The 24,316-nt window shown below is 40.6% G+C and overlaps 1 protein-coding gene across 9 annotated transcripts in view; it reads left to right on the plus strand.

Moving 5' to 3' along the window:
* Positions 1-24,316, plus strand: part of brsk2a (BR serine/threonine kinase 2a) — a 150,836-nt gene that overhangs the window by 82,800 nt on the left and 43,720 nt on the right. For all 9 annotated transcript variants that reach the window (XM_063876375.1, XM_063876409.1, XM_063876355.1 and 6 more), the window contains exons 2-3: positions 6,424-6,518; positions 22,358-22,443. In XM_063876375.1, the coding sequence (XP_063732445.1) occupies positions 6,424-6,518; positions 22,358-22,443 (181 nt within the window). The remainder of the gene's footprint in view (positions 1-6,423; positions 6,519-22,357; positions 22,444-24,316) is intronic.

Consider the following 24,316-nt stretch of genomic DNA (forward strand, 5'->3'; position numbering starts at 1 on the left):
TTACCAAGAGATCTCTGTTTTGTGCAGGGAGTTAACTTATAAAGGAGCTGTTGAGCGGATGTCTTATTTTATGCAGGCTAAATAAACAGTTTTCTGTATGCATGCGTCAGTGTGCCTCCCTCCTCGCTCCAGCACTCAACTAGTTCAGCACTGAACTACTCTGCGTGCTTTTGAAGCTGTTCTGTTGGCCTGGGCCTGTGTTGTTACTGATGTTATTGCTGTTGCTTTGGCTGGTAGGGTTTAGAGGGTTGCACAGGGATTGAGGCTGGGTAGACTAACGTCACGGCTGACTGAAAATGCAAAAATAGCAAAAGAGGAGGTGAAGGAATGGAGGAGATAGAGAGATTTAGTGAATGAAGAGTGAGGAAAGAAGCGGTGAGAGAGACAGTCAGCATCAGTGAGTGCATTCATTGAGTACTGTGAGCATTGTTTGATCTTTGACACGCTGTCTCCCTCCTGCACAGTATGACTCAACAGCTTTCTGATTGTATATTCCCTCTCTTTCTCTCTCTTTTCTGGATTGATGAAAGAATGAAAATGAGAGCAAAATGATTCAGAAAAGTAACTTAATATAAGACGTGGGTCGTTTTCAATGTAAACAAAATTTGAAGTAGGGATTCTCTACATTTCTCTTCTCTTAGATAAAGGCAATCTCATGTAATAGCTGAGTGAACACATTGTAATAAAGAATATAAAGTATTCTATTCTAGCCTCAACCTGCAAACACGATTATTATTGCAGAAAGTACATTGAGAATGTTTGCAGAGGTAACAAAAGAAAAGAGAGCATAATTCAGTTTTTGATGAATAAATATTCCTGTTATTCAATCAGTCTGTGTGTGCTTTTGTACTTGTGGTAAAGAACACCTAGAGATACACAACCAGTGGTGGTTGGTGATAGGTTTTCAACTCCTGGCCTTTTCCTCAGTGGAGGGGATTCCCACGCCCTGCTACAGGGGCTTTCCATATGGCCAGAAGAAGCTGGAGGAATAAGCCCCTAGTAACACATTGTGTTTCCTTGCAAACACTGATCCCAGTGCAGAGCTGTAGCCTCCACGTAGAGCATTCAGGTTTAGAGAGCAGTAGCAGAAAGCAGCTCACAGATCTGTGCCTAAGGGCAACGAGCTTCTCAGAGCCAGTGCCTCGGGGAGAGGAAGCTAAGCCAGCATAAGCTACTACCATCTGCCAGCATTGGCTTAGGGCTTCTGAAAGATCAAGTTTAAAAGTGAGAGAGGTGCGCAAGTGGAGACATCTCTTTTCATCCTCCTCTCTCCTCTCTTAGTAGTCGCTTCCAGATGGAAACTAAGCTATCCAGTAATGATCTTTAACCGCATGAATGCCAGTGCTGTGAGGAGGATGAAGCTGAAAACTTTGCGTGTGTGTGGCCCTGTAGATGCGTGTGTGATTAGAACTTAGAAGGATATTATAAACAGCCTAGGCTCAAGCAGGCTGCTCCTCTCCCTGGCTCTCATTTGTCTCAGATTAATTGAAGTGGAAATACTACTTACAGTCAGGGTCCTTCCTGCTCCTACCTGGATGTCCCAGCAATGCCAGATGATAAATCCATCTCTGATCGGCATGCTTCAGAAACATGACCAAGAAGAGCTTTCACTAGGTTTATACTGAAGGAGACACATTTTCTTACACTGGGAGTGAGGTTTTTTTTTTGGCTGCTCTGCAAGGATAAACAGCTTTAAGGGAAGGCAGAGGAAGGCAAACATCAACATGCAAGCAACGCGGGCCCTCTGGAAGCTCCCAAAATATTTTAAAAAGCTCTTACTTTATAGTCTATTAAAGCTCATTCAAAAAACAACTATTTATTTCAACTTGGCTATAACATATGTAATTGACAACATCTTATTATATATAATAATGACTAAAATCCACTCTTTTGTTGTTTACCTTATGTATGATTTGGGGAAAAAATTTGGCTTTATTCCATTAATGTATATAAATAAGAATGCAACCTGTATGTGTAAAGTTGTATGTATTGTTTTAATTCCATTGCCAAAAGGTACCTAATTTATACTTCTTGATAAGTTCTAAGTTCAAAAAGTTCAAGCACATCAGCCCCTGTAATGGAGATATCCTGACATTCATTAGATATTTTTTCAGTACAGATGTCAGCAAGTTCAGCTATGATATGAAACACAATCACTTATAAAGAGACAGTGAAGTGAGACAAAAAACTCATTAATAAATCAGTGCTGGCACATGGCTCAATGATGCAGAGCAAGAGTGCAACAGCCAGAATGTTCTTCTAAAAAAGAGTTGATTACGTTTTTATAACTCTGTGCAGATATTGTTGTTAATTAACTGTTTTCATTAGTGATGAGTTTCTGCACAGTCAGGTTCCCAGCATGTTTTTCTTTCCTTTTCTCTTCCTTTTGTCACTGTCTCTTTTTTTTCTTATTCTGATCCTCAGTTCTCAAGCCTGCTTTTCCTAAATAGCCATCTCTGTTGACGCAATCAGCTGAGCTTTTATTCAAAAACTTCACTATTCAACCCTGATTTGTCAAAGCCAGCAAGGGAAATGATTGAAACCATGACTTTGAAGCAGTGCAGCAGCTTCCAGCACGGTGCAGCCAAACGTTTCGCAGCTCTTGACGTTCACTGCGCCATGGACCAAAGTTCTCTTCAGTGTCTTCCTCCAGTGTTCCCTCAACATAACATCATTAATCAGTGGCATGGAAAGTAAAGTCCAGAGCTGGGATGGAGGCCTCGGGTCAGTCGATGGTGGCCCACAAGTCCCAGGCTGGTGTCATTATTCTGACATTGTTCTGAAGGCGAGAGCTTTTGGTGCTATTGATCTGGGAGGGGGACCAAGTAGAGGCGAGATCGATACACTCGCTGATTCAGAGGCGTTGCAAACTGAGGTCAACTGCTTTTGTCCATATGTGTGTTAATGAAAAGTATATAAGTGTACAGTATGTGACAATACCGAGCTGCAAATGTCTCCATGGTCCAGTTAATAGATTACATACATGTGGAACTCACTACACAGTGCAATACACCAGCTTTAAACTTACACGAGAAACCATCCAAATACATTTTGCATGCATGTCGATAAACATTAGTTTGAAAAAGTTATTTTTTCTTTTATCCCCATGCAACTACATAACATCAATTGCAAATGTAATCCATTTGCTCATACAGAGAATCATGCACGGACACTGGCAACTGCAGCCTTAATCTTCTCTGTATTCCCCTGCGAGGCTCAGATCCTTTGTGCTCTCAGTCAAAGCCTGGCTTTTGAAGCTATGTTCAAAGACAGCCTACCTGCTCTTCCCAGCCAGATCCAGACGAAACCCCTGTGTCTTCCAGGGCATCTCCTGGACATCCCTCCCCCCAAGCCTTGCCACTCCAGATTCAGCTCAGCATGTTCAATCAGAGCTGAGAGAGTTTCCTCTGGTGCGTAGTCACAGACAGGTGAAAGGGGCACAGGGAGTATCAGGCCGTCACCTCATTATAGAATATTAGAGAAAATGGGAGGCAGGGTTGATAATTTGGGTCATGGAGAGGCAGAGGTGGATTAGATATTACAACATACATGATACAAGCCATAATGAAATTATGGTGAGAATGTTTTGTTTATTTAATTGCATTTTTCTCCTGTGGGGAACTTGACTAGATTGATCTAACCACCGACCTGTGGGTTAGAGGAGGGGTGGGGTTGAACGTTAGCAGGGAGGAATCATTGAGTATTATCCATTAGGATATTAGTTAGGTCATTTTATGAGCTAGACAGTGTTTTAAAAATGATTAAAATGAGCTTATGGTGTCAAAGCTGAAACATGCTTCTGTGTAAATACGGTATATACTGTAAAAGTGGTGCAGCGATAGAGTTTCTAGGGAACTGCCACTGCAGACCCAGGATCTAAGCTGTAAGTCTCTTAATGTAGCGGCCTGTCTTCAAACAAAGTGTTTTTTTGTCAGCCAAACCAAAAGAGCCCAGAGCACATCACATTGACTTTGTTTTATTTGTTTATTTGGTATTCTGGGTTTAACTTGGTTGTTGCTTAATGTTTTTGTTTGATATGGCTCTCTAATTGCTTTCTAATTATTTACAAGTCTTGGCAAACAACACCCATAATATAAACAGATCGGAATCCAAAAAGCTCCTGTTAGAAGGATTTTGCATGCTGCTGTGCTGTTGGGTCTGAAATAGGTAAAGAATCATGTTAAGTTTATTCGGGAGTCCTCGTTTCCTTGACACAACATATGCCGACTATTCTTTCACTAGCAGTGACTCAAAATGATGACTTTTAAAAGAATGTTTTTTAAATGTGTTTGTTTTATGACCATTAGTTCTATTGTTATTTTAAGTCATGACTTTTATGTGTGTGGTATAAAAGAGGCGTATGTCTTTGTGTTATGTACTAAACTTTCTTGTGAGAGTTCATTTCGATCCTTAAAGTGGTTGTAAAATCCTAATGTGCTGTCTTCCCATGCACATTTTCCTCTTGCTAATGCATCCTCAGTTTGCAACAACACAGGCATTGTAGCAAGATGGATAGAGAGGCAAATAATCCAGTTAACTTTTCATGTGTTTGTAGGCAGATATTTTCTCTTTAATGTGTTTATCATGACTTATGAGCTTCTATATAGCAGTCATTAACATATGATTACCATCACAGGGCTAATGGGTTTGTCTGTATTTCCCCTTCCTTCTCAACTGCTTTATCCCGTTTTCTAAATCCTTCTCCATATTTTATATTCTTCTTTTTAGAATTTGATTCCTTCCTATATCTTGGTCTGCTCTCCGTCATTCTCTCTCCCTCTCACGCCTCCTCACCTCCATGTGTCTCCACTCTCGGTCCCCGCGGCCCCTCATCTCCCAAGCCAGAGCCTCACACCCACTCAATGCTCTCCATTATTGCTTAATTATCTGTGGCCTGTCATTTGAATAATTTTCTATCCCTGATTCTCAATCTTTTTAACTTTCTCCCTTCATCTTTCACCTTCTCTTTAATGTTTACATCTTCTCTTTGTCTCCTTCTCTATCTCTCTTTGCTCCTTTGTCTCATTAATCTATGTTGTTTCTGTTGTGTCAGGAAAACTTGTTTATGCGTACTTATCTTCCCCTAACCTTGTCCATTGACTCTCCTCTTCTGCTGGATCATATAGAGATCAAACTGTGTGAGACAGTGGGAGAGCGAGCTAAAGTCTAAGTCATGTCTGTTTGATGAGGGACGTTAATTCTCGGCAGCAACATGCTTCTTATAGTAACTGAACCATTTCTGTCTTAGGGACATCGTTGTTACACTTGTAAACTTAATCCCACCATCTACATCTCTGCCAGCACGGGAATGGCAAGAAATCAAAGCCTCCAATCACGTCCATGTTTTATAAATTCTGTGTGCCAGCCATTGGAGAGCTCAAATGCTGTAGTTTTCCGAGTTAGAAATCATCTTCCAATGCCTTCAAATCCTGCTAGCACCGTGGGGCCATTGGGGAAGTCAATAATAGAAACACGCTATTTGTTTGTGTATGGGTGTGTGTTTGTCTTAGCGTGTAAGTAAACTATCTGATGCAAACATCTTTCGAATGTGTGCGCAGCTCTGTGGTCCCTGGTAGAAAATGGATTGGTGCTGTTGTCATGGCTCCCCTGTATCAAATACACACCATTTTGTTCCAGTGTAACTGTACACTCATTGGGGTATCCCTGCTTTTTTTCTACATTGTTTGTGTCTGATCGTTTAACTAGGGATACCTGGGGACACTTAAGCAGGGTTTTGCTTATGTGGTTCTGTGGTGAATTACAGGATCCTGTGGTGAATTACAGGATATAAAGTGTGGGTTTTGATTTCATCAGTAATGTCAGTGTAGAAATTGAGTGTGTGAATCCCAACAGAGCTGAGTGGTACTGCTTGTCAAACTATCAAATCTCTTTCCATGCATTGATGTTATTTTTGTAAAACAAAGGAAAACACATTTTGAAGGATTGTTAAATTGTGTATTCCTGATTTACACTCCTAAAGCTTAGTGTCCTTGCCAATAAGGAGTCCCATTCAAAGACTGACCTTCGTGTGTTAACACTAGCTTTTATTGTCTGTTTGAGTTAACTCAACACATCTGCATCAAAGCAATGTAGTACAAGGAATCAATAACACAAATGGCCCACACAATTACTGCCTTTATGACTCCAGAGGGCAGTTTCTTTAAGGAACTGTCCACACTTCAGAAGTCATTATCAGCATTATGTAAATTGCCGTTGCACGTTACTCTGTATAAGTAATAAGCTAAAAGAAACATGTTCACACTTCACTTTAATTAAATGTCATTGCGTAATGCACTGCAAATTCACTCCAGTGCCTAATAATGCATCCATTGCTATGGTGGTTTCATCTGATCACACATCATCCTACTGTCATTCCTGCAAGTGTTTCACCTACTAAAATGTGTGTTTCCTGTCTGTTCACAGGGTTGGTCAAGCTGGGAATCCACTGTGTAACATGCCAGAAAGTCGCCATAAAGATTGTCAACCGTGAGAAACTCAGTGAGTCCGTACTAATGAAGGTAGGTGCACAGCTTTCAGATTTTTCAGATTAACAAATAAGGTTTTTGAAGTAGTCGGTTTTAACCCTGTTAACCCTTTCATGTCCTCTTATGAAGTTTATACTGAAATGTTTCCATGTATATACTGTATATGTGAAACTATTTGTGTGTTTTAATTAGTTTACCTTGTTCTTTATGCCTGAGAACATTTATTATTTGTCTAGTTTTCAGCCACATGTCCCTGTTTTAAGTCTTTGGGTATTTGTTAAAGATCATTCCTCTCTCTCTCCTAAATATTAATAGTAAGCGACATGGCTGACAAAAGCTACACAAAAGTTGTACTGAACTGAATGTCCCTCAAAGATCAACATCTCTTACAAATTAAATTAAGTCTGACATCCTGGCGCACTGCGTGTTAAACTAGAACAAATGAACAGAAACAAACAACATGCAAAATAAAAATACAGAGACGGCTTGAATGGGTTTGGAATTTACATATAAATCATTTGGCGATCTTGCAAATATGTTCAAATATGAGTGATTTATATCAAAAGCCTCATGAAGAGATAAATCACAGGCTGAGATGGTGACAGTGGGTCCTTTGAAGCAGCTGATTTCCATCCTTTTCAAATACTGAACTGAAGTAGTCAGCTGTTTAGCTCCCCTGCCAGGAGGCAAAGCCCCCAAGAAACCTTTGGGTAACATAACAATAACGCAGCTTTCTGAAACTATAATTACTTTACCTTCACTCCGAAGGGGTTCAAAATTGTCTGGGTGAAACACTCCAATTCATAATGTTGCTGTTTCCCACACTCGTTTCGAACGATACCGTAGGGATTTTTTTTCTTATTACGTCCCAGGGCTCCTGCTGGGCAGCTCTATTCAGTGCCCGCGCAAAATTGCCATGCTGCAAAAATTGGCCCTTGAGTTGATGGAATTGTTCAAAGTTCGAATTTTAAAGGAGGCAAAAAGAGCGGCAACATGGAGGACAACAAATAATACAACCTGAAAATTGTCTTTCACAGGACACATGCAGAGAGGAGCGCCTACTGTAATTGCTTGCTTATGAGCTGGAAGAGTGGCTGCGGATGGGTTTACTCACAGTAAAGGTTATCTGCAAATGGAAAATCCCTCCGTTTTGCATCACTTCTTCAGCAGCATCATTACACTTACACAGATGAAACACTCTCTGTGCTGAGTGCTCAAATATTGCTGTTTGATAAACAGTCAGTATTAATCAGCTTCTTGCTGCGTCAGTGTCTCCCCGACTTTTCCTCACTCATCGCTGTCTTACTCCCTAGGTCGCTCTCTTTCTATCACGTATTGGTACCACATGCAGTCTAATGCTTTCATGAAGGAAAGACAGGTCATTTCAGTTGGCTCAGTGCTGAAGGAGTATTATTAGTTTTAGCAGAGTTAGTTGACATAACATATGACAGCAGAGAGGAAGGCAGTGGCATAATGTCCTCAAGCCAGGTGTTTCACATTGTGCTGTCCTGCAGTGGAAAATGATTGTAAGAATGCCAAAGGCTGACAGCTTTCCAACAGCACCAAGACTTTTGCTGAAGCAGCAGTTCAGAGCCAATTACTGAACTCAGCCATTGTCACTGTTCTCTCAACTTCTGGTGTGTTTGTGCGTGCGTGTTGCAGGATTGTAGGAGTTCCTCTGAAAAGACACTTTTCTTGTGACTTGGAGAGTGGATGCCCAAAACTCTTATCAATCACCATCATTATGCATGTCCGTCTTTCAAACTGAGTATTGGATCTTATACACAAATCGTTGATATGTAGGGCTGCCTCATCTTAGTGAATTATTCGGCTAAGACCCACACTCCTGACCAAAACATCTGAAGTTGATTAGTGATTTTTTATTGTTCTCTTTTTAGCTGATCTACTTACTTTTAAGCACATCTCTGGTAGGCAAAATGTTTTTCTTTAACTCAGTTTTACAAACGTGTTCTTAAACTGATCAATAAGTCGTCAATTTGTTTTAACCACCAAACAATTGTGAGGACAGCCCTAGTGTAGTGTAGGTGTTTTTGTCTGTATTTTTATATCTTGTGTGTGTGGCTATGATGAGGAATAGTTGTTTGGAATTTGTGTGTTTGCTAGTGCTGTTTGTCACCCCGTGTATCAAGTCAAATCAGGTATAGTTCAGTAGTTTTGAAGTCCAGTTGATATACTGTTCACTTGCAGTATTGTTGTAGGGTCAGCGTGTGTGTGTGTGTGTGTGTGTGTGTGTGTGTGTGTGTGTGTGTGTGTGTGTGTGTGTGTGTGTGTGTGTGTGTGTGTGTGTGTGTGTGTGTGTGTGTGTGTGTGTGTGTGTGTGTGTGTGTGTGTGTGTGTGTGTGTGTGTGTGTGTGTGTGTGTGTGTGTGTGTGTGTGTGTGTGTGTGTGTGTGTGTGTGTGTGTGTGTTGATTTGCTCTGAGGTCTTAATGATATCTCAAAGCCTTTGTATCGATTTGTTTTGCACTTGTAATACATTATGAGGCTTGACCGATTAGTCAACACTTTTTGTGAGGTCCCTTGTAAAGTTCTCGCTAGAACGTAGTACACCAGACATTACATTGGTACCCCACAGTGCCTGGACAGGTGTTTTCTGAATCCCAGCCACTTTCACATATTCCCATAGTGTGGCATTACAAAGCATCACGTGTCTGTTCTGAGACCTGCCTGTGTGCCTGACAGACTGTCAGAGTCATCGCGTTGCACTCTACTGCAAGACTCACACTGTGAAATGTCATCTTTTAATATGCTAATGTCTTGGGTCCCCGTGGTGCCATTAGGGAAGAATTTGACTCTCCTGGACAGGTGTGTGCGTTTATGTGTGTGTGACACGCATGCAGACACACACTGATACACACATATAGGACTTACTCTCGCATTTCAAGTGTGTGTACATATGTCATACAGACACACTTATTCATATGTATGTGCGAGAACACATCTCCATGACACACGTCATCCCTCTATGTCTGTCCCCTCCCCCTCCTGGCCTTGGGAGTCAGGGGTCTGTGGAGACGAGTAAACGGGTTGAATTAATTGTCCCAGAATCTAGCAGAGTCTTGCCTCCACTGACTGTGTTGAACTTTGTATAACTAATGTTGAACTGTATATTCCAAAGCCCCACAGGCTGCGACACTACGGACCAAAAAGACATTGAACTGTCTTGGATAATAAATTAGTCTTTGAACTTTATGTCAGTTTGTTACCAGGGAATGAGCCTTGACTACTTCAAAGAGCACATTTTTTAAATTCTAAGCAGAAAACCTTACAATGGAGTTAGCTGAATAATGATGAGTCTCCTGTCTGTGGGTTGTGGCTGCCCATCATGTTTCAAATGATGAGAGAGAAACGGACAGAAAGAGAATACACCGTATGTGTACACATGACAGTATGTCAACAGTCTTGGGCTCTGAAGCCAAACAGAATGGAGCACGGCGGTCCGATACGAGGAGAAGGCCAGAACCAACACTGCATGTGTGAGTGTGTGTGTTTCTCTAGGGAAAAGTTAATGTTTCTGAATCTAAGTCATCTCTCTCTCTCTCTCTCTCTCTCTCTCTCTCTCTTTCTCTCTCTCTCTCTCTTGCTACCATGTCACTATGCTGTGGGGCTGTGGGAGGGGAGGGCAAAGAGAGCAAGGTTTAGGAGAGAGAGATGGACATGCTGTGAAAAACCCTGCTGAAACAAGATAACACAGATGCCTTAATAGGTACACCACTCCTCAACTCATATGTCGGGAACAAGTTTTGTTCTTGAACTATTAACATTCATACATATGGTGCGACCAAGTCATCTGTTGTGCACCACATATGAGTCGGTGAAATTATCATTCTTGGCCACTTTCAGGAAAATGTGATTGCATGATCTTGAAAATAGAATAAATAAATAAACAATGTTCACATTAACACAACAATGTGACAACTATTATTGCTTGTGTCACGAGATTTCTGCGAATTATTAATTCATTAAATAATTAATTAATTAATTTAAACCTGAGTCACAAGCTAGAGATATCTAGGAAACATTGATGAGTAGAGCTAAAAAAAAATAGGAAAAAGGTCTACTCTATCACTGATATGTTACCAAAATTGTGGAACTGGCATTAAACAAAGTTCTTTGCAGTATTTTAGTTTTGGAAATGTGTTTGGACGAACAAAAGCGAACATGCCAAATGTCTCAATTGAATCGCTAATTTGAATACAGCTTACCCACCTTGTGGTACTGCTGCAATGTTCAATTATTTATTTTCATGAAGTGAGGTGATTTTTATCTTTTACCTGCCTTGTGTGTCCTTTTTTTTAATGGTTAAAGCACACACTATTTTTTCTTGGCCTGACCAAATCTGCTATTGCACTGCTTTCGAACACCCACTGCTAAACTGATGGTCATATTGATGACATGGTGGAAAAAAAGTAGTATCTTGCCATTGCAGTCAACTATGGTCTGACAAGCTTCCCCTGAGAGCAAGGGGTTTTCTGTACCATAGTTCATACCATATTAACTATCACTATGCTGAGTGGGGCAAATTCAGTAATCCGCAGTTTAGTCTCGGGGTGGGTTACATTGTTGCTGGCTGCTAGCACTAACAACTAGCAATGGGAGAAGGGTATCTTTAGCATGCAGCAGTTGGTGGTTGCTGCTGATGCCTGCTCTGTTTCTCCCCTCTGAGCCAGTAAGCTGATGGCGGCTGCTGCTGCTGTTGGGATAAGAACAACTAATTAGCCAAAGTGAATCTCTCTCCTCCTGAAGCAGCACAACTTCAAAGTCACTCTACTGTCCCCAAGCCCAGCAAGAGAACGGGAGAGGAGGAGGGAGAGGAGGGATGGAGTGCAGGATGAAGGGAGAGTGGAGGGAACAGTGTGTGTGTAGCGAGTGTTGGAAAGGATGGCGTACGTGAATTTGGAATACTTTGGATAAATGTCTTGTGAAGTGGATATCGCTACACAGCTACACTAGTTTTGATGGGGTTTTCAGCACTGTGAGGTTACTTGTGGTTTGCTGACTCTGTCCTTGATGTCAGTCATAACGTTCAAAATGTGGGTGAGAGAAAGAAAGTTTGGAGATGGAGAAACCAGCAGTATAATTGCCCCCTGAAGCAAATAATTGAAGTGATAAGGACATCGCTTGTAAGAGCTGAGAAAAACCGGGCAGGCCACAGTCAGAGAATACAGCCAAATTACCGAAGATGGCCTTTAACAGAAGGCTAAATATGAGAACATATATATATATATATGTTTTCATTGAATAACCAGATTAGAACTGAACAAACACGACGTTAAGTTTCAATCTGAGGATCCAAGTTTTAAAATCACAGCAGGATTAAAAGACGCAGAGAAAAAAGCAAGTTATAAAGGTTGAGTACACCAACCGACAGGGATAGTGGTAGGCGGGTGAGGAGCAGAATGCCACGGCCACAGATGAATCATACAAGGTCTAATCTTGTTATCCTGACACCTCGCTGACAGCACTGTAGCTTTCTTTCTCCGCCATCTCTTCTCTTCCCCTCCTAATGATTATAGATTGGCCATTCTCTCCCATCTCTGTTGTGCCGCGAGTGGGTTGGATACAGAAATGCCTCCAACACGCACACGTTTAACTTGATGTGTGCATACGTGTTTGCGTGCATGTGCCTGTGCTGCTGCAGAGACAACTCAGACACCCCTTAAAATAAATGGGTTTCATATGTTGTGCCCCCTGCGCATTGATCCATCAGCTTTATTTGGTGCTGAGCCAGAAGCCAGGGCTTAGCACACAGTTTGATCTTAACAGCCTGACTGCACAGAAAGATTTACCAACTCTGTTTTTCTGCTGTTTGCTTTCACTAATTTCTGCCTGTTATATGTATGTAGGCAATCAAATGTTGGGTGGATTTAAATATTTGCAATTTACAAAGTCAAATAGTTTGACATGTAAGCAAGGTTTTCAGTTTGGTGTGTTTTGTAGAAGGATTTTGGAAAACCTACTGGCCTTATGTTCACAATAATTGGCAGAAAGGTATAGCACGCGCCAGGAAAAAATCCATTAAGGTTTGGAGCAAATCTGAATAACGGGGATACATTTATTATTTTCTTACTTTCATTAACTTTGTTAGAAGGCCTTGGCAAATATCTGCGCTCTTCGAGTACCCTTCTAGTTTGAATATAGATTAAAGCTACAATACAGAACAAAACAATGAGTCAATACAGTGCTTTCCAAGTAATGCTGTGTCATACACTACTGACTAAACATTCTCCCTGAAAAAGTGCATTACCAATCTGTCAGTCTTCCTATTCTCACACAGTGTTTTTTTCTCTGTGACTTTTTCCCTTAAAGCATTCTGTAGGAAAGTAAATAATCAAATGGATTTCCTCAAACCTGTAATGTGTTACTAAGCCTTTTGTCTGTTATCAGCCAATATGAAGGTCGCTCATCTTTCTACATCCTAATTTGCTTTCCAATCACCTTTCTTGAATCAATATACATCCACTTTTTCCCAGTCTTTATTGAGTGTTGACGAGGCTCTGCTGTAACGGAAATGGGGAATAGATTTTACCTATAGGGCACAACATGTTTGAAGATTTTAAAGAGATGTCAGCTTTCAGCCCTATCTGTGTCCCATTATCTTTCATGCTAAATACCATTGACTAAAGACACCAAACATTGAGTTTTACACTGTTCTACCCTGTAGCTTGTGATCCATCACATCCTGGAGAAAGACGTGTAGAACCGTTAGTGCTGCTGCTCTCTGTGGTGACAAAGCTCATCAAACACACGCAGTGTTGTTTGACTGATTTTACCTCTCTCATATGTCTTATCTAGATAAAACAGAGATGGAGTGCAGACAAAATAAGGAAATGGAGGATGGGAGAACACAAGATGTAGCGGGATTCCCCGTTGAGCTCAACAGGAAACAGACAGATGTCTAAACCGATGGAATTAGTTTCTCTTCTTCAAAGGCAGAAGAAGCTGTTTGTCAGATAAATGACAAAGCTTTGTATGATGTTTTTATTTGTTGTTGCTTTGGTGTTGCTTTTGGTTTCCCACTTTTCCTTTATGAGGAGAGGCATGTTTTCATGAAGCTATTTTACCCCTAAATGGAGTTGTGGTTTCCTGAGGAGATCAGCAAAGATCCCTTCAAAGTTTAAATTCCTCTTTTATGTCTGTGTATTTCTTAGTTTTGCACTGGGATTTCCTACTTCTTCATACTGCCTGTGGACTCACTGGAGTGTATTTTGGGGGTATTTCTTCTGAGCCACTAGGTATTTTGATAATCTTTTATCCGTCTTGTTTGAGTAAGTACCAGTAATTGAATAGGTACATCAGGTTCCCTTGAGGGCAAAACAGTACCCTCAAACCGTTCGTTTGTTTTCATATCATGTTGCTTCCAATTAAAGACAACAACTCCCAATGTCCTGCATCTCAACGTGTTGCTTGTCATTATGGGCCCGTGAGTGATTGTATTCTACTTTATATTAGCCTGTGCCCTGTCTTAATGTAAGACATAAACCTGCAACAGTTTGCCCTTGCTTTAATTAACACTCATAAACACACAGATTTATACAAAGTAGCTTTGTTGGTACAGCTTTGGAAATTGTTTTAAAAGACTGCAGAAACATTTGTGGTGTGTTTAATGTGTCATGATGCACTGTATAACAGATTTGCATTTGTACAACTGATGGACAATGAAGTTTGTAACAGTTTGTGACAACTGTCGTCTCTCTGTTATCGGAAAAACTGTGATAAGTCTATTCATATACCCTGCCATTATATAAGTGTGTGTGTGTGTGTGTGTGTGTGTGTGTGTGTGTGTGTGTGTGTGTGTGTGTGTGTGTGTGTGTGTGTGTGTGTGTGTGTGTGTGTGTGTGTGTGTGTGTGTGTGTGTGTGTGTGCAAGTCTGCATGTGACAAGTGTACTTCTGTGTGCATTTCACACATACAATAAGTGACACCATGATTAACAGCTCCATGAACATTGTCTAGCTGCACACACACACACACACACACACACACACACACACACACACACACACACACACACACACACACACACACACACACACACACACACACAACGTGTCTCTTGCTGCAGGATTTGCTCAGTAATGGTCTCAGATGAGACAGGCAGGGTTGTGGGTTGAATCACAGCTTGTGGACAAACATGACAAAAAGAGCTCTTCTAGCAATGTTCCTTACTGGCACATTTGCAGGCACAAAAGACTATTTACACAGTAGACTGTAATCTGTTTTTTTTATATTTTCTTGCATATCACATTAATAAGTCTCCGTGGAAGTTACTGAAAAGTAACTGTAAAATCATAAAATTCCCATTCCACTACCGCTCCGGGCCTAAATACTAATACTACTTGCACAACAAAGACAATTCTGCAACATACATTGATATGCCTATATACGTATATAACTAGAGATACACCAATCGAAATCTGCTGTATTCAACACCTTTCTTTCTTTCGTGATAATACTGTGAAATTGCTTCCATAAGGCTTGGACATTACACATAGGCTTCATTAATGTGTAAAGCAGGCATAATTGTAATGCATTAATCTGAATTCAGCTCCCAGTTGGCAGTGTTAATGAGGTTAGGAAAAATCCCGATATATATTTGTTGGCTTTTTCAGTCAATGTGTTGAACTTCTAAAGCAAGACACTTTTATCATCATCAGCTCTTTCTTCTTCATCCCTGTGGGGGTTGTTTGGTAATGACCCTGTTGTGCTTACGCTCTCTCAAAAACGCTCTTGCTTTCCCAATCTTTTTTCACTCATTCACTTAATAACTTTACATGCTCACAATGCATCTTACAAGCATGTACTGTACACGCATATACACAGATTACTTTTGCACATATGGTTTCCCATTATTAGGGTAAATTAGTATGCATACACAGAACCATCAGAGCATACAAGTGTGCCTTTTATGTGGCAAAGACTTAGTGTAACACCTAATTAACAGAGCGGAAGCTATAACAACTCCCTGATTACATTATTAGAGCTATTTTGAACTTCTTTACGAAGTTTAAAGGTAATTTAGGTTCTTTCAGTTGACCAGTCTTTCTTACTGACCTGTTGTTGGACCTGTTGTCCGTCCAGTATTGACTCCTCTGCCTAGTTAACTATTGACCAGGTTCATGTGTCAATGAATAGGCCATGTATTCAAATGTAGTGATAATTAGTTGAGTGAGTTGATCACTGTTTGGTATTCAGTACTTTCCGCCTGAATTATTGCCTGAAAAGGGTATCCATTCCTCATTTATTTTCTTACTTTCTTTGCCTTTTTGTTGCTTTCACCTAAATAACTTTACTTTATCACCAGCACCATTGTTGACATGGATTTGGTTTTGTTTTGTTTCAGCTCACCTTTTTTCTATTGTGATCCATCCATTTTCCAATGGTTTATTTGATTGTTTTTCTCTGTGTGAAAATGTGTGTACTAGAACATTGCAATGTTTTAACTTTACCTGCCAAAATCATCTTAATTTTCCCGTAAAAAGGATGCTTTATAAACTTTACTCCTCATTTCACATTTTCTGCATTCCAATAGACTGCATCATGCAATCACCCAAATTTACATTATGCGTATTTTTAGGTTGGCATCAACAAATTAAAATATCCTTTCATCAAGATAAAGTACCAGATGGCAAATTTCTCAAGTGTCTATAGAGGATCCACTTTCATTTTCCTCTGTTGCACTTGGAAAAACTTCTAACCACCTAAAATGCAAATATAGGCGATTTAAGATTATTAGATTTACACTTTTATAACTGATGTATTGTAGATGACCTTCAGAACTAATCATCACACACAGTTCTGCACTCTCCCTCTATAGTGAGAAAACTGGTTCATTAATGTACTTTTCACATCTCAAAACAAACCAAGGTCACCTTACCAATCCTCTCTTATGAGCGACGCAATGGACGAGTGGACGAAAAGACACTTCAGACGGCCAACAAAAAAACATGGCTGCCAAAGGGATCCGCTGCCTGTCCATCACTGGCAATCACTCATCTTCCTTTTGGCCTTTGCACAAGCACCACCATACACATACTGTTACATGCACAAACACACATTTACCCTCTCCCCAGTCCGTCCCACTCCATCCCACTGATCAGCCCATGCAGTATGTTTGAGGAGTTTTGATGATTATACCCTCTGACCCTGGGGTGTGGAGGACTTCTGCCATTAGACACTATTATGACCAAGGTTATCCAGGGACATGTCTGTTACTGTGGAATGATGTGGCCTGCCACTGGTATAAGTGGCAGCTTGATGGATGTGTCAGCAGCACAAAGACACATCATATTCATTATTAGAGAGATGGAATGATAAAAACAGAGAATAAATGATAGGATGGGATGAAATGAGGAAGAGCAGTAGAATTGGGCTTACATGGGAGCGAGTAATGAGGAAGATTCGAAAGGGTGGGATATGGATAAAGGATAAGGACTAGCGAGCTAGCAGAGACTATGTCCACATCGATTTACATGTCTCTCGCATTGATCAATCTCCCCCGTGTAGGGAATTTACCTTGTCTTCACAAAGGATGACTGATACAATGATTATCAGAAAAAACCAGCTGAGCTGACTGTGTATCCATGTGTGTTTGCGTGCGCACATGCTTGTGTTTGTGAAGTCCACAGGGTGAAGGGGAAAACGATAAACAGAACAGGATGAAAGTAAGAGATTAGTTTTTTTCAGTCCAGCGACTTTGACTGGAATAGAATCATACAAATATGATTTTATTTTGTATTTGTTTTGCTCTCAGCGGGACTAGCTCCGAAGCAGAAGATAACACAACTACATAAAGCGCACGTTCCCTCGCCAAATAATGTTAAATCCACCGCCACGAGCCTCCTCCGTCAATTTCGAAACCAATTTTTGATAAGCAGGTTCTCCTAGGAACACAAGTTAATATCATCTTGAAAGTATTGGCCATGACCTGCACACCAAGAGGGAGGAAGAACACATGTGTGTCTGTGTGTGTGTTTGCCCTTGAAACTGATGTCCTTACCTCCCGCTTACAAAGACTGACATACAGCGCTCTAAAACCACTAAACGCCGTCCAATTTACATGCATGTGTAAGCACATACACAAAGATACACACGCATGCATACACACCAGCTTGGTTACCCTCTGTTCTTGGCAGGAAACACAGATTCTGCCCTACTGGCTCACTGACCGACATATGGATGGATGGAGGTGGCTCACGGCTTGCCATGATCAGTGGCGTGTGTGTACAGTGTGTGTGCATCATGGGTTAACGTGTCCACATGTCACAAGTGCGAATGGACGATGAGCTGACTGGCTTTGTCTGTGAGCCAGGAGCCAAGCTGTGCTGTCTCCTCCCCTTCTGCTCACTGACAGTTGGACCCACGTCTCCTTCTCTCCGGCCATTACCCCATCTATAGTTTCCGTCTCCATCACCCAAATGTTATTTGATATGTTATGATATGATTTCTCTACCAAACCCTGCAAACTTACATTGAAGGGATGACAACATAAATAATTAAAGAAACACACAGAAAACAAGCCCTTAAAAGTTTTATTAACAATGTCTTAGATAAAGACACACACATATTAACAACACAAAAATGTAATTTAATCAAACTATGTTGGACTTTTTTGGATTCTTTTTTTGTCATATGGTAAAAACTGCTTCCCATGCTAAGACCATTATGTCTTTATATAATATCTGCTGTTGTGATATTACATTCATGAAATAAGTCATACTTGGTTAACAGTTATCCGTTTCGGAATTAAAGCTGGTGAGGTTTAGAAATTTCACTTTAAGGTTTTTTGAGGAAGAACGTTCTAACGGCTGTAGAAAATGTGCATAACACTACACTTTATTTCATTAAGCTGATCCTTTGTATATACAGTACTCAGGACATATTAAAGAATGGTAATGAAGAGAGCATTTGTCCACAGAACAAATCACAACAAATAACAACCCTTTGAACTGTTATGATTCATTGTATTATAATCTTATTATTATGAAATCTTATGAAAAGGTCTAGCAATATTGTTAAAACAAATTCATGACGCAAAATATCAGTCAGATATTTATATCAGTTCCTTGATTGTCACTTGGTTGTTGCTCCTCACATTGCCTTACCTGTTATCATTTCACTTTCTCTGGGCTGTGCACGGGGCTGCTAAAAAGGTTATTATTTCCTGTGTTGTGTTAATTAGCAATACAAGAGGCTGCAAAACTCAGGGGGGTGAGCTGGCACTGCCACTGTGCTCTCTTTCTGTCTGTCTCCTCTACATTTCTCTTTTAGTCTTCTCCATTGCAGAATTACTTGGCTTATGCCTTATCTTTCTCACATTCACTCATCCTTTCTCTGTCCCTCTTTTGTTTTTCTATCCATCCAGCAGCTCTTGCACGCGCTGCAGCTCCCATGTTAGCGTATAGCCACCCACCTTTTTTATCTGACACACATGGCTGCCCTGTTGACTTTGATCCTCAGATCTCAGTATCAAGGGACCATTCACTCGCTTGCCTCGGGGAGGTGACAGAAATGTCTATGTTTTCCTTCTGTGTGCATGAGAGGGAAAGGCGGGAGAAAGAGAGCGAGAGGCAATAAGTGGAGAGTGAGAGATGACAGAGCCTGTGATCCAATATTTTCCCCTGTGAGATTTTGGAATGGTTTCTCTCTTCGGTTGCCCTGTGACATGTGTGACATGAATGTAATCTCTTTGCGTCTTTGTTGTTGGCTGGCTGTCTCTGATCCTCCGTCCTCTATCTCTGGACTCTTAGACACAGTGATGAAACTATTGACGTCGCCAGTCATTTGTTTGCTCGGCCATTCAGCCATTCAGATCCAGGGCTGTAATTTAAAGAATCAATAGCGAGCTGATGGAACTATGCTAAACTGGCTCTCATCCTTTGAATTGAAAGTGACACATATCAGCATCAGTGACTGCTTTGCTTCATTTATCCATATAGCACCAGTATTCCCAGTAGCCCGCTAATACATAGTTATTATTTTCTATTCTAAAATACCATCTGCAACTGCAAATTACACCATAATTACAAGTAATACATCACACCAGACACACTTTGAAACACAACAACATCAAAATAAAATTTCAGTTGAAATAAAATTGTACTCTTGCTTTAATTCAGAGGGTAGGAATGCAGTTTCTGAAAGCCTGGCAGTATTACGTCATATTTTCATTTTTTTAATCTTGCAACCACGTTATATGTAGTTTTCACCCTAACAGGAGTCATCTCTGCAGTCCCACACATTTCACAGGACAAATTATATCCCTGTTCAATAGCACATTTTTATTATTGTCAGTTTTTACAATCTTGTTCGACCACTGGTTTCTGATCAGGTGTTTTTTCCCCTTCCCCTTTCTTTTAACCCACCTGTTAAATGCAAAAATGATGAAAAGCAAAGGTGTGTGTCCATCAGACCAAGCAGCCATCTGTCTGTGTGCCTTAGTCCTTCAGTCTGTGTGTGTGTTTGTGTGCTAGTGTGTCTCAGTGAAAGGTGTCCAAGCGCCTGCTAATAAAGGCTTAATGAAGTGCAATGGAGATATGGAGAGAGGTGTCCGCACTCACAGATGTGAAACTTAATGAGAGAGTGTGGAGCCATGTACAGGAGCCATGGACGAAGATGACCACCTGGTATTTATATTAGCATGAAGTTATGGAGGTGTTAGATGAATCTGTGTGTTTGAGGCTTTGATTAGAAGTGTTACTCAGTCACTCAGTTTATAAATGCAGTTGTTATTGTTGTTGTTCTACCTGTCTTGCTTGCTTTCTTTTGCACTTAAAGCAAGTGAGGTGTCGTGTCAGATAATTTATTTTGACTGACAGTTGTTGGTTAATAATGGTAACTGTTGTACTGTATTATGCTATAAAAAGAGAGGGTTACTCCACAGATTTACATTAGTGTGTTAATCAACAGCTAATCTTGCAATAAGAAGGCAGTTGTACAGTTAATTCTTCACATTAAGCCTCATTTCTCTTATTTCAATTAAGTAAAAGGAGGCGCTTATAGGAAGCTTAAGAAGCCAGCTGCTGGCTCTGTAGCATTTCGACAGCTCATCTCTCCCTGAGTCCTGGGTAGCATTAGTCTCTCTGCAGGGAACTGTGCTGCCAGCTAGCTAGCTAGCAATCATGGGCTCATTCTTAACAACGCACCTCAGCCTCAGGTGAAAAAGTGGCATGGTGTGCTGCTGCTGATAGCGCTCATTAGTCTCTGGATTAGCCCTGATTAGCCTAGCCGGTACTCCCACTGATACTCCATGCTAATGCTAATTATGCATTTACCATTTCACCCTTTCTACACAAGCTGTGTGCCTAGCTTTATTAGCTTTATATTCTCCCATTACTTGTTCTTGGCTGTGGCCTCAACACGTGTTGCTCTGCACTGCATTTCTTCTCTTCAGTGACTGAATGTTAAAGAGTGGAGATAGGGATGCTGCTATATTTGACTTAAAATAATCATCAAAAGTGTGTCAGGTACAATACCTGAGCTGACAATAAACAGTAATACAGGCTGTTCTGAAATGAGAAGTAATGTGAGAGCATAATTAAGAGGGAGGATCCTGATTTTACGCTCGGTCAAGCATTCAGCTTTGTGGGAGTTGAACAGAAACTGAGTTAGCTGGCAGATCAGAGCTTTGATTTCATTCCACATGAGTGTTCATAAAGTTAAGCCACGATGAGTGGGACATTAAAGCTGCCTGAAAGCTGTCACAGGCAAGGGACAAAGTGAAATTGACTTTGATGAGATCGAGATGAGGCAGAGGAGCCTTTACCTCACACTGTCCTTTCATCCTCTTCATCGTCAGACAAAGCTGAACACAGAGGGTGTTCAAGAAAGGTGAAGGAGAAGGAGGAGCAGATAACTGCAAGAGGAGCAGGAGAGCAGCACAGGGGGCTGAAGATTAGCTGGGGCTTCTGTCAAAGTTTGTTCCATGCTGATTTTCAGTGGCAGCTGTACATGCTGACTACAACTCCCCTAAGATGCTGACACAAATCCAAACTGATGCTCGCTTTTCGTGGAATTCAGCTTTCACCGTACACACAGTACAGTGTATATGTTTCTCAGCAGTTCTGTAAGCTACAAAAAATAAGGACTTAGTGTGTGGACTCAGCCACTGTCTCAAACTGACTGCAGGAGAAAATAGCCTCCTCTTCAAGATGCTAATGTCCCTGTGTTGACATTTTCACCACAACTCAACAGCAGGCTTGTACTCTTAGTAGACAGATATGTTCAAATGTGGGATGTCTGACTCCGATAGGTTATTCAACTTTATGTTTTCAAGCAAGTTTATTTCTGCTCTCTTCAGGGAAACCACTGGCCTTTGTAACGAATTTGCAAACATTCGGAGGCGCTTGTTTTATGAGAGAGGAGGAACACAAGTTTTGAAATATAGGACATACACAACCTATTTAACTCCAGTCTTAGAAGAAAAAACTACATTTTCTACTTAAAATAGGTGAGCTGGATGCCTGGAGTGTGGTCAAAGCCTATCTCTGTCCTTGCTGCCAGTCGAAAGTGCAAGTCAGCGTCTTTCATTGGTTTGCTTATTCCCTTTAAGCTCCTATGCTGGTTGTGTGAAGTGCTATTACAGATTGCTGCCTCTCAGATTTATCTCTCTAAGTGACCTTCTGTTGACCTCAGAAAAATGATTGCCGAGAACTCGTCACCAGCTATGTTGGGGTCAGTCAGTTTGTATCCCTGGTACTTCACTTTTGGCATTGTGAGTTGCAGTGTAAGAGGGCAGATTTGGACGATTGGTCTTATATTGCTTTAAGGAACTTAACTGTGTTGATGTTACAGTAATCATTTTTTCCTTCTCTCTTTTCCTTCTTCCCTTTTTTCCTACCTATCTCTTTTTACAGGTGGAGCGGGAAATAGCTATTCTGAAGCTCATAGAACACCCGCATGTTTTGAAGCTACATGATGTCTACGAAAATAAAAAATACTTGTAAGTATCACATGTGGAATATGGTCCAGTTTGTATTCATGCACGATAATACTAAATCATAATTTTTCTACATGATTGTGTGTCTGAAAACCTTTCTGGTTGACAAATATTGACAAGTGATGTCACTGATCTCATAACAGTCTTTGAAATGTGGCAAATGAGTTTTGATTGGTGTAATGTGACTGGAGGGCAACATTGTTAGCCTTTGAGGGGCGGAAGCTCCATTTGTATAGGCATGAAACATTTAATTTGGTGTCGCAAGCTATGGGGTTTCTAATGGGGAGCGGAAGTCTCCGTAATGTAAACATCATGATATGCTTATCAGAGGCAACACTATTGCGTTAAGGGACATTAGCCATGGAGACTGGCAGCTGCATTATCCTGCTGCAGAGGCTTCACACACAGCCACACACATAAATCTATTACAGTAGCAAACTTCAACCACAGTGAGTGACATGCCCATCAGTAGCTTATGGCAGCCCTCTTGATCCACAGAAGACTGTTTGTCAACTAAACTCAATTAGTTCTCATCTTGAGCTTACAGGCTAAATGGGATTGGACATGCAGTACTGTACATGTCATCCTTTAGGGTGATAGGAATAGCAGAATATTATGATTCATCGTATAATTGGATTATTAAAATCACATTGCGTGCCCATTGCTTCGTTACTTTTGACGGTTGGTCACTAGCAGCGTCACAGAAGACACAACGCTTCCATTTGAATCCACAGTGACTCAAGGACACGATGCGCTTCACATCGGTGATGTGATTTTGAAATGAATATTTTTTAGATTCTTACTCAGATATCTCCACTTGAAAGCCAATAAATTATAGACACACACACGTGTATTTTTCAGATATGTCCCTTCCCACAGCTGTAAGATTTATTATGCTGCCGGCACAGATCCCACCGCAAGCTGTTTAAAAATGGTGTGGTGTGAGTACGCAAGGTGAGGGAGACATGGACGGAGTTTGATACATAGCACCCCAATATTTTATTCATGGGTATTTCATTGCTCAAAATGAATGAGTGATCACATCATGATGTTGGTATAAATTATGCTTTTTAGAATGAGAAATGTTCACAGAGTAAATGTTCAATAGTCTAAGACCAAAAGGCATATGAGTTCACTTGATTTGTGGTGTTGTAACGGATAATGTATTTATTTTCAGATTTCTGATGCTGTGTTAAAAACATAACAAAATGATAAATTGTAAGACATGAGAGGACATTTTTTATTTGCTGAGCTACCCTTAGGAAACAGTGAGGTCAAAGCTTCTTATAGTCCCACATGCACTACATCCTTGGATTGCTGAAAATGTATTGATGTTTCTCCAGTGAGCGAATCATTTATAATCTTCGGGCAATGCAATGGCAACGTATTGCAGTTACGTTCAAATTGCTACTCTGTTGATTTAGTACTGCACTTTTATTAAGTTTGTGGACTTGTAATGAACAGATTTAAAAAAGCAAATTAAGTTAAATCTATTTAACAAAGGCTGAGAAAACTTAACCTGGGTATGGTTCATGCATTAAATGTGCAGTATACTACCATTCCCATAATTAAACTTATTTGTAAGCATCTCTTTTAGACCGTCACAGGAGAGACAAAGCCTGCTTATTTCCAACTGCACACCACTGCTTTTTCCCTCAGACTTTTCATTTGTAATCTCTCAATTCAGATAACTCTGGTGATATAACACAAATTCTCCCCCTTCTGGAGCCACATACAATATTATTCAACGTTTTCTTTCTAGATGCTAAAAAAGTAAATATACCAGAGATTGATGCAGGTTCTTCCAAGTCCTAAACTTTCTATGTTATTGTATTTTTAACCCACACATTTTGCATATTAGTAGTCATTTTTGTTA

Source organism: Eleginops maclovinus, chromosome 2 (assembly GCF_036324505.1).
Source record: "Eleginops maclovinus isolate JMC-PN-2008 ecotype Puerto Natales chromosome 2, JC_Emac_rtc_rv5, whole genome shotgun sequence".
Taxonomy (NCBI): domain Eukaryota; kingdom Metazoa; phylum Chordata; class Actinopteri; order Perciformes; family Eleginopidae; genus Eleginops; species Eleginops maclovinus.